This window comes from Dermochelys coriacea, chromosome 6, assembly GCF_009764565.3.
Source record: "Dermochelys coriacea isolate rDerCor1 chromosome 6, rDerCor1.pri.v4, whole genome shotgun sequence".
NCBI classification, from domain to species: domain Eukaryota; kingdom Metazoa; phylum Chordata; order Testudines; family Dermochelyidae; genus Dermochelys; species Dermochelys coriacea.
In genome coordinates this window covers 11,861,628-11,871,987 of record NC_050073.1, presented here as the reverse complement: position 1 = coordinate 11,871,987, position 10,360 = coordinate 11,861,628, and the positions used below count along the sequence as shown (strand labels likewise).

At 47.2% G+C, this 10,360-nt stretch overlaps 1 protein-coding gene and 1 long non-coding RNA gene across 2 annotated transcripts; one reads left to right on the top strand and one right to left on the bottom strand.

Moving 5' to 3' along the window:
- The first annotated feature begins 496 nt into the window (after positions 1-496).
- Positions 497-8,949, top strand: LOC119857518 (ferritin heavy chain). The gene is made up of 4 exons (XM_038406581.2): positions 497-853; positions 3,516-3,662; positions 5,722-5,847; positions 8,629-8,949. Exons 1-4 carry the CDS (start codon positions 743-745, stop codon positions 8,791-8,793), a joined length of 549 nt encoding a protein of 182 aa, XP_038262509.1. The 5' UTR covers positions 497-742; the 3' UTR covers positions 8,794-8,949.
- LOC122460828 lies at positions 4,157-4,977 on the bottom strand. Its single transcript, XR_006282370.1, has 2 exons — positions 4,580-4,977; positions 4,157-4,487 (listed from the first exon to the last, which is right to left on the bottom strand). It is a non-coding gene; the product is annotated as an uncharacterized LOC122460828 (long non-coding RNA).
- Positions 8,950-10,360: the final 1,411 nt, after the last annotated feature.

The window sequence follows — 10,360 nt, the reverse complement described above, 5'->3', positions numbered from 1 at the left end:
ACTATACCAACACACGTTTTTAAAGCAAATTGTGATCCTTGTAGCAGAGGCGTTATAGAGAGGCGAAGTATTAGTTATTGTTATTTCTTTATTATTATTACAAAGTGCTACAGGTATGGATGGTCCTTTATGGGATATACATAGCTGGGCCAGATCATCTTCCCAAGCAATGGGATATATTATTCTGTCATGAATTGAGATAGAGAGAAAGTGTGTGTCAGGGTTCCCCGGCAGAAGGACTCAGAACTGCTCAGGTGAAGGGGTTTGGGCTGGGAGAGGAAGAGCAAGGCTCTGGCTTGACGTTGTGTGTGGCTCAGCGCCGGCTGGCCGCGCGCGGGCACGCGGGGTACTGAGGGCGAGGCTGGACAGCGACAGATCGGGCCCGCGGCCCTTGCTGTGTAGCGGAGACACACGCTCAGCAGCGGAACCTGCTGAGTCACGCTGAGCCAGGCGGCCCCGCCTTTGCGCAGGGCGGGTCCCTAAACCCCCTCTGCTGTGCCGGCCCCCGCCTGCGCGCGCGGGCTGGGCGTGGCCTCCCGGCGCGCGCGCTCCGACGTGGGGCTATATAAGGCGGCGGCGGGGACTGCAGCGTTCAGACCACGCGACCCAGACAGACCCGAGCCCCGGAGGTTCCTGCTTCAACAGTGTTTGGACGGAACCGCCGCCGCCGCTCGGACCCCCCCCCCCCCGCCTCCGACCTTTGTATCCTCTCGGCTCCCGTCGCAGCAGCAGCAGCAGCGCCATGTCTTCGTCTCCTTCCCAGGTGCGCCAGAACTACAACCAGGACTGCGAGGCGGCCGTCAACCGCCAGATCAACCTGGAGCTCTACGCCTCCTACGTGTACCTCAGCATGGTGAGCGCCGCGCCGCGCCGCGCCGCGCCGGGCCGGGCCGGGCCGGGCCTTGGCCGCGTTACTGCAGCGCGGGGAGCGCCGGGGGGGCAGCTCTTGTACAGGCCCCTCCCCATGGGGAGCGCCGCGGGGGGCGATGGGCTGGGTCTCTACCAGGCACCTCCTCCGCGCGAGGAGGGTCGGGAGGGAGCCGGCGAGGAAGCCCCGAGTCTCTCCCAGCGGAGGGCCGGGCCTGGGCGTTGCGGGGCCGCCGGCGTGCTCGCCTCCTTCGTCGCCAGCAGCTGGGGGCGGGGGGTGTCAGCCTCGCCCTCGCCCTCGCGGCCTGCCCCGCTCTCTTCCCTCCCCCCGCCGGGGGGCGGGTCCGGGTCCGCCGGGGGACTCGGCACCGAACGGGCTCCGGGGCGGAGCCGGGGGACGCAGCGGTTCCGGCCCAGTCCCGGGAGCCGCCTGGCCCGCAGGGGAGGCGCCTCCTGGCTGAGCCGCGGCGCTGGGCGCGGCCCGGGTTTATCTGCGCGCCGCGGGCAGCTGCCCCGCGGGGCTCTTATCGGCGCCGGCCTGGGCTGAGGCTGAGGCTGAGGCCGGAGCAGAGCCTGCTGGCGAGGCAGCTACCGCCCCTGGGGTGGGTCCCTCGCCCAGGGTCTCTCTTCGGGGGGGGCTTCTCTCTGTAGATACGCTGTGACTATCCGTATGTAAAGGGTTTTCTCCCTGCTGGTGAGGCCGAGTATTGAGCCGAAGATGGTAGGATCACAGCCCATAAATGTATCTTTAGCTCCTCAGTGATGGACTCAAACTCTCTGGTCGGAGATGCCCCTTGAGGCACAGAGAGAACTTGAAACTAGTTTGATAGTAGATGGGAGTGCTTGGTGTACTTCTGTGGTGCCATATGAATTGCCACAACAGCACTAGAAATTTTACTCTTGGATTAGCAGATATTAGAAAGATTCAGACTTGCTTGGTATTTGAAATCAGGAGAGCAGGGTTGTGTATTTATTGCTCCCTTCAGTTGTGAATTGACCTCAGCTAAGTAGGTGCCTACTGCTCTGTACAAACGCTGTAAACACCGATCCCTTGACTTAAAGCGCTCCCAAATGCTCACCTCTATTCATCAGTAGTGGCATCAAAGCTCTGTTTTACTAGTTTTAGATTAGCTTTATCACCTGCCCAATGGCGCTTAAAACTAATGTCTCTTGCAAGAAGAGTACATTTTGAGAAGCTTTTTAAGGGTCACTCTGCAATCTGCTCTGAAGTAGACCAGATTCTGGTATCTTTCCAGATGTCCCACTTCTGGTCATGTGTTCAGACTTCAAAAAACCACCAAAGTGTGGTTAAGAAGTTAAAGAACAGGACACCCTTTTTAACATCTGACCTAGAGAAAACAAGATGTCAGAGGAACATCGCACTAGGTACTGTACAGAGCTCAAAACATAATCTAATTTAGCAAAAAAGAACAATGTCAAAGTAATACTTGTTTATCCTTTACAAACATATTCTTGTCTCCAAAAGTGAGACCAGAACTTTCTACAACTTCCATTCTAAAAAAGGGTTAAGCAAAGCACAAAAGTATCTGGCCCAAAAATGTGTTCAGATAGTAAATGGCCATCTTACGCTGTTAGAGGAGCACAATACTGAACTGTAATCAGCACCTTTAGAGACTAACAAATTTATTAGAGCATAAGCTTTCATGAGCTGTAGCTCACGAAAGCTTAGACTCTAATTAATTTTAGTCTCTAAGGTGCCACAAGTACTCCTTTTCTTTTTGCAAATACAGACTAACATGGCTGCTACTCTGAAATCTGTAATCAGCATCAACAGCTTGTTCCCAATACAGTAAAAGCTGTGGTATCTGGCACTTTACCAACATGAAAGCTCTAGAAACCAGCATTTCTGATATCCATTAAAAGTCCAGTTGGTGCAGAGCCAGCAGGCTCCCTACCTGGCTCCACATGGTTCCCCTGAAGTGGGGACATGTTCCTGCTGCTCCTAGGCAAATGAACAGCCACTGGGGGCTCTGTGCCTGCAGGCCAAGGCAGTGTGCAGAGCAGCAGGGACATGTGGCTGCTTGTGGGGAGCTGCCCAGATCTGGCACCCCGAAACCCTCCTGTGCCTCAACCCCCTGCTCAGAGCCTCCTCCTCCCACACCCAAATGCCTTCCCTCCATTGGTAAGTATAACTCTTACTTAACCAGCTTTTTGACTAACCAGTACACCCCCCCACCATTCCCCCCAATTTCCTGAATAACAATTTTACTGTAGTAGGGGTGTATAACACTTCATACATGCTAAACTGATCTCTTCAGCTTCTCGTACTTTCTACCGTCAGATTTTTAAAGTATGGTGCTCAGAAGGGATACAGTTCCGCCTTGGGGGGTGGGGTTGAACTAAGATTTCTGCTAACTCCCCATAAAGTCAAACTGGCTTCCTACCTCAGGTGAAGGGGAGTGCAGGGGTGAAATGGCTGGGCATGTATGCGCACACAGTCCCTTTTAGAAGCGCAGGTATCAATCTGCTATAGAGTGGAAGTTACGCCATGTCCCAAAGCCTGCTAACTTGACAGCTCCGGAATGAAGGGAACAGTAGGAATGACAGAATTCAGTTGATTAAGATCTTTAGTCTGGGAGCCTGTGAATGCAGAAGTCTTGACTGTAGTATCTGAATTTTGTTTTCAGTCTTTCTATTTTGACCGGGATGATGTGGCTCTAAAGAACTTTGCCAAGTATTTCCTGCACCAGTCCCACGAGGAGCGTGAGCATGCTGAAAAACTCATGAAGCTGCAGAACCAGAGGGGTGGTCGCATCTTTTTGCAGGACATCAAGGTTAGCAGCCATGCTAAGGAGACGCCTCAAGGGCATAAAGTGCAGTATGGTAACTTCCTCTTCCGGTCTGCTCCCATGCTGGAAGAGGAGCAATGAAAGCCAGTATGGGCAATCTCCTCAAATGTTGGCTAACAAGTCATAGTAGTCTAACAGTAGGCACATAGATACTTTGTATCTTATGAACTTGTGAATAGGCACTGGGGGAAAAATTGCAGTGCAGAGATCTGGTAAATACAACCATCCATGATAGTTTGATACTGGTACTACAGTATCTCTAATCTCATAATATGCATGTCTTTCCTGTGATACATGACACATTGAGTCTAAGATGTACTCGGAGCTGGTTCTACACACTACATGAAATAACCACCTTCCCATGCTAGTCTCTTGCAAATAGTATCAACTGGAGCTCTCCCTCAGCTCAGCTTCTGTTTTGTCTTGCAAGTGATGTTAGTCCTCTTTAGATTCATGGTTGCCAAGGAAACACTATGGTGTTTCCAATGGTGTGCTATGCCTTCACTGCAGAATCCCATGGGAGTACATTAGCTAAGTCTGTAATCAACATATCCAGACTGGCTTAGTGGTGGTTTTGTATCAGCCATGTGGTATAGAAATGACTCTTTAACAAGATTCAATTCCTCCTTGTGAGTCAAATTTAAAGTAAAACTAATAAAGGCATTCAGGAGAATCCAACTGAACTGTTCTATGTACTTGCATATCCCCAGTGCTACAATTGGTGCTCTTTGAGCATCAGTCTGGTCAGAAGACTGCATGTGTTGCAAGGCCTTTCAGAACACCAGTAATTAACACTACTAGCTTCACTTCCTGAATAAAATAGAGTACTTGTAGCACCTTAGACTAACAAATTTATTTGAGCATAAGCTTTTGTGAGCTACAGCTCACTGCTACTCTGAAACCTGAATAAAATCAGGGGTCAGGAGCACTGGTCCTTGCGTAACAAATATTCTGGTTTTCACTTCCTCACCCCTTCTTTTGGAGACCTGGGTTGGCTTAAAGCAGTGGGTTATCTGGCTGAAGACCAGATTTTCCTGTAGTACTGAGCTGCTGGTGAGTCTTCTCATGACACTTAATTTTCAGGCTGCACACTAGGTCACTTTCCCATGTATAGAAGCTTTATTTCTTGAAATTTGTTTGGTGGATCAATCCTCTATGTAAGGTAGGAAAAATCCTCCACTGTTCTAGATAGTAAAGCTGTCACCTGTACATATGTGGCCTTATATTAGCAACTGTTGCTAATCTCAGACCTTCTCAAGAGACACCAATAGCATCACTTTGGAGAGATGCTTGGATAATGTGGTGCTAATAATATCTTGGATAGATTTGGGACTCTTTAAACCAGGTGAACACTTCTGTAGTCTATGCAGATTGTTTAGAACTAGGCTTCTCTGGGGTTATATAGATTCTTGAACTGCACCTCCATACTGCCACTATGGTAAAAAAAATTCCTAACTAATCTGGTAAGATGAACCATAGTTCAGAAACGTAACTTGCCAGACTTAAACCTTCAAAGTCCAGTGTCTTCAACAGAATCTCATTGGAACAGAATATCTGTTCTTTCTGCCCTGCTGCTGTGCATGGCCTCCAGTGGTAGCTAAGTTGTGGTATGGGGCCACCAAATGGACTTAAGTTAATTAATGAACTTAAGAACTAGGGGCCACCAAATGAAAATAATGGGCAGCAGGTTTAAAATAAATAAAAGGAAGCTCTCTTCACACAGCACTCAATCAGCCCATGGAACTCCTTGTCTGAGGAGGTTGTGAAGGCTAGGACTAACAGTTTAAAAGAGCCTCCATGAATTTATCTAGCTAAGTCCATTAATGGCTGTTAATGGATGGGTAAGGAATGGTGTCCCTAGCCTCTCTCAGCAGGTGGAGATGGCTAGCATGGGAAAGATCACTGATCATTCTAGTTAGGTTCACTCCCTCTGGGGCACCTGGCATTGGCCACTGTCAGCAGACAGAATACTGGGCTGGATGGACCTTTGGTCTGACCCAGTTTGGCCATTCTTGTGTTGTGTGCTTTCTCTTTCCTATATTAGAAACCTGATCGTGATGATTGGGAGAACGGGTTGACAGCAATGGAGTGTGCCTTGCACCTGGAAAAGAATGTGAACCAGTCACTCCTTGATCTGCACAAGCTGGCAACTGACAAGAATGACCCTCATGTAAGTGGAAGCTGAAGCTGTGATTGGAATGTGGTTATGCAAGTCTTTAATGATGAAGGGTTGGGGGAGGGAGTGTCCATGCAATCCCTGCAACACATGCTGGGACTTGCCCCAAACCTGAGGAAGGGGTAAAATTCAGAGTGGGAGTGTCTTCCTTTGAAGGAGGGCACCCTGTAACTTGGCCCCTTTCCTACAGTTAATGTACAGTCCCACTCTGTCCTATGAAAAACATTGACAGACCTGATTGGTTGTTGAATTGGCTGATAGACCACTGTGGTGTGCACATGGGTGGCATTAGGCTGTCTTGCAACCCTTTACTCCAGCTGTGTCTTGAAGGAGCTGGCTTTTTTTCAACAGCAGAGAACATCTATCTGAACATATGTGTGGAAAGCTGACTGAAAATAATGCTTAGTGGTAAGCACACAAGGAAAGCTTGTTATATCAGTAGCCTGGTGACTGGCTGTGGATTCATTCTTATTCTTAGCTTAATATGAATCTAATAGCAGTCTCTAAGATGCCCATGAAGCTTTGGGCTGCTCTTATGCATGGGAGGTAAAAGTAGCTGTGAATCCTGAATTAATGTCTGAAAAACTGCACGTCTCCTGTGAATAATCCAATTTTATGGAGACTCCTCACAGCTGGAAACTTAAACAGAATTTGGAGGGGAGTGGGAAGAAGTTGATTTAGTGATGCAGGCACATGTGTTATGAAAATCTTCTGAGATTCCATTGTAGAAATTCAGGGGCAAGGAACAAGATCAGGGGATTGAGTAAATGCTTTTAAATGTACCTAGTTGCCTTTAGTTAGTTAAGAAAATGTGAACAATCAAAGTATTCAAAGGGTGTAAATAGTAAAGGTTAGAAATGTAAATACTACTGGAGGCTTCCATAGCTAGAAAAATGGAAGGAGCAAGTGACACTCTAGCATAGTCTTGAGCTGTGGTGAAAGCTGATTTGGAGTTGTGATGTCAGTATAAAACATCCTGATTCCAAAAATGAAACTGGTATTCAGTAAACAATCGTTTCAGGTATCTAAGGGCTTTTGTGCACAGAGCTGTATGTAGAGTACAGAGGTGTGATTACTAAAGTACACTATATTGTGCATTAATTGGTCTATGTAGACCTTGTTGCTGCATACTAAAGAACTTGTTTGAAACAGCACACATCACAAAGATTACTGATTACAGTAATTTTGTATGTACCTTAATGAGTAATTACAGGTTTCACAGTAGTAGCTGTGTTAATCTGTGTCTGCAAAAAGAAAAGGAGTACTTGTGGCACCTTAGACTGACAACTTTATTGGACCATAAGCTTTTAAATTTTAGTCTCTAGGTGCCACAAGTACACCTTTTCTTAATGAGTAAAGTATTAGTCACACATGCTCCAAAAACCTTGAAACTTTAGACATAAACAACTCAAGTTACTAAAAATAAACCCTGAAAATTAGAAGCCCTATCAGTATACTACTGGGCACTGGGACATGCTTAAGTATAGGTGATCTGGGATCTTCAATATCTTCATAAATGATCTGGAGGATGGTGTGGATTGCACTCTCAGCAAATTTGCAGATGATACTAAACTGGGAGGAGTGGTAGATACGCTGGAGGGGAGGGATAGGATACAGAAGGACCTAGACAAATTGGAGGATTGGGCCAAAAGAAATCTAATGAGGTTCAATAAGGATAAATGCAGGGTCCTGCACTTAGGATGGAAGAATCCAATGCACCGCTACAGACTAGGGACCGAATGGCTCGGCAGCAGTTCTGCGGAAAAGGACCTAGGGGTGACAGTGGACGAGAAGCTGGATATGAGTCAGCAGTGTGCCCTTGTTGCCAAGAAGGCCAATGGCATTTTGGGTTGTATAAGTAGGGGCATAGCGAGCAGATCGAGGGACGTGATCGTTCCCCTCTATTCGACACTGGTGAGGCCTCATCTGGAGTACTGTGTCCAGTTTTGGGCCCCACACTACAGGAAGGATGTGGATAAATTGGAAAGAGTACAACGAAGGGCAACGAAAATGATTAGGGGTCTAGAGCACATGACTTATGAGGAGAGGCTGAGGGAGCTGGGATTGTTTAGTCTGGAGAAGAGAAGAATGAGGGGGGATTTGATAGCTGCTTTCAACTACCTGAAAGGGGGTTTCAAAGAGGATGGCTCTAGACTGTTCTCAATGGTAGCAGATGACAGAACGAGGAGTAATGGTCTCAAGTTGCAATGGGGGAGGTTTAGATTGGATATTAGGAAAAACTTTTTCACTAAGAGGGTGGTGAAACACTGGAATGCGTTACCTAGGGAGGTGGTAGAATCTCCTTCCTTAGAGGTTTTTAAGGTCAGGCTTGACAAAGCCCTAGCTGGGATGATTTAACTGGGACTTGGTCCTGCTTTGAGCAGGGGGTTGGACTAGATGACCTTCTGGGGTCCCTTCCAACCCTGATATTCTATGATTCTATGATTCTATGATCTTCCACATAGAATAATTTGAGATGTTTTTGTCTCTGGTAAATCAAAGGCTTTTCTCCTCTGGTGGTTCAAGAGCATAACCCTGTCTTAAGGAGTTGAGGGGAGCAGCAGTTCTCCCCCCCCCCAAGAACCATGTAGTAAGAAATCAACACCTCTTCTCCTCTCCCCCCCATGCCTAACACACTGGCTTAGGAGGTAATGCCATGCTCCCTCTGGATCTTGGGTTCTGGCACTTTCCATTCTTTGATTCTGTCAAGGCCTCCCATTGTCTGAATAAATACTGACATGAGTTAACTCTCTCTTCTCCCCTCTTTTTTTTTAGTTGTGTGACTTCATTGAAACCCACTACCTGGATGAGCAGGTGAAGGCCATCAAAGAACTGGGTGACCATGTGACCAACCTGCGCAAGATGGGGGCACCCAAATATGGGATGGCAGAGTACCTCTTTGACAAGCACACCCTGGGGGACAGTGACAGTGAGAACTAAAGCCTCAGCATAGGCCACCCCTGGGTTTCAGTAGGTCTCCTAGCTTGCTACCCAGCAGTGCATGCATCTACTGTTGGATAATGTCATTCTGTACCAAAAAAACTCTCCTTTGTGTTTGTAACACCTTACATCCAATAAAGTGACTTGTTTCAGGTTTGTTTTGTTTGCCTTGCACTGTAATATGGAGGAAGTAAATCCTACATTTGGAGGTTTCACAGCATATTCCTGACTTTTCCTGTGAGGACCCATCTCAGAATGGGGGTCAGCTGTGTGAATACATTAATGGGGGGCAGATCTGGCATCACTGAGTGGGCACTGTTCCTTTGGGCTCACCACAGATCACAGGCTGTGACTCAAGTGGGGAGGCATTCCCTACCACTGAGACCTACTGTAGGGATTAGTCCATGAGTATACACTGGGGGCAGGGGGTGTTTGTGTGTATAAAGGCTTAGCTAAAAACTACAATGGGGAAGCTAATACTAAAGAAAGTGGCCAAAGAACAAGTCTCTGCTCTTCTATTCAAGTGTTTATGCCCTGACCCCTCTCTAGATACCACCCCCAGAAGCTTTGAGAAACACCTTGCATTATTAGCTAGCTTCCTGTGCAGAAAAGGCATGGGGAAGAAAAGCTAAGCACTTCAAATGCTTACGTGACAAGCAGAGGATGGAAGAAATGTGGACTAATTCTTCAGTGGGAGGTTCTCAGGCTTCCTCTAAAGACCTTCTCCAGGGAAAGAAGTACCATACTTCAGTTTAGTTTGGATGAAGGGCAAGCAGAGTCAGTGAGATCTCCTGAGTGTCTTCAGGAGATATATAGGGGAAGACACCACATCCTCTAGAACACCAGCACCATTCAGTGTAAGCTGGGAACTGTGCATCAGGGCTGTGGGTTCTGAAGCACAAGTCTCTGCAAGTACATACTGCAGAACAACTTCACAGATTTGATCTCTAGAAAGCTCATCAGCCTGTTTTTACTATAACTTGTTCCAAATAACACTTAAAGCTTCTAGAAAGTATTGTGATTAGTGTCTGAAATGTAGCACCTTTCTTCTATAGGTAGCAAAATGGGTGCAACAAAGGTGTGTGGGGGTGTCTTAAAATGGAAAACCTCCATGAACTAGATTTCCACCTGGGGCCTTTGATCTTTAGATAAGAGGCTTCTGGCTAGTCTCCTAAAACAGGGCTGTGGGGAAGGAGAACAGTCATCCCTAGCTTCTGTTCACTTATGTGGTTTCTTGAAATTGCAATGAGGAAGTGGAGCACCTCTTGTACTTGACCTCAGCTTGTTTTCTTTGTCAGTGCACTTTAGAATAGGATTCTGACTAAAAGGTGTTTTCAATTCAGAATTGTTTTGAAATCTGCCATATAAATTCCTCCCCCCCCTTTTTTTTTTTTTTTTTAAAAAGTGCTAACATACTCAAAGCACTTGGATTAATGGGTGTGGGGAGGTAGAGGAGGGGCAAAGTACTTCAGGGATGGAGAAACAGTTGGACTGTGCAAGCAATACTACAGTTTTGTTATGCTCATCTCCTGAGTCTGATCCTAGACACAATCAGCTACCTCCAGGC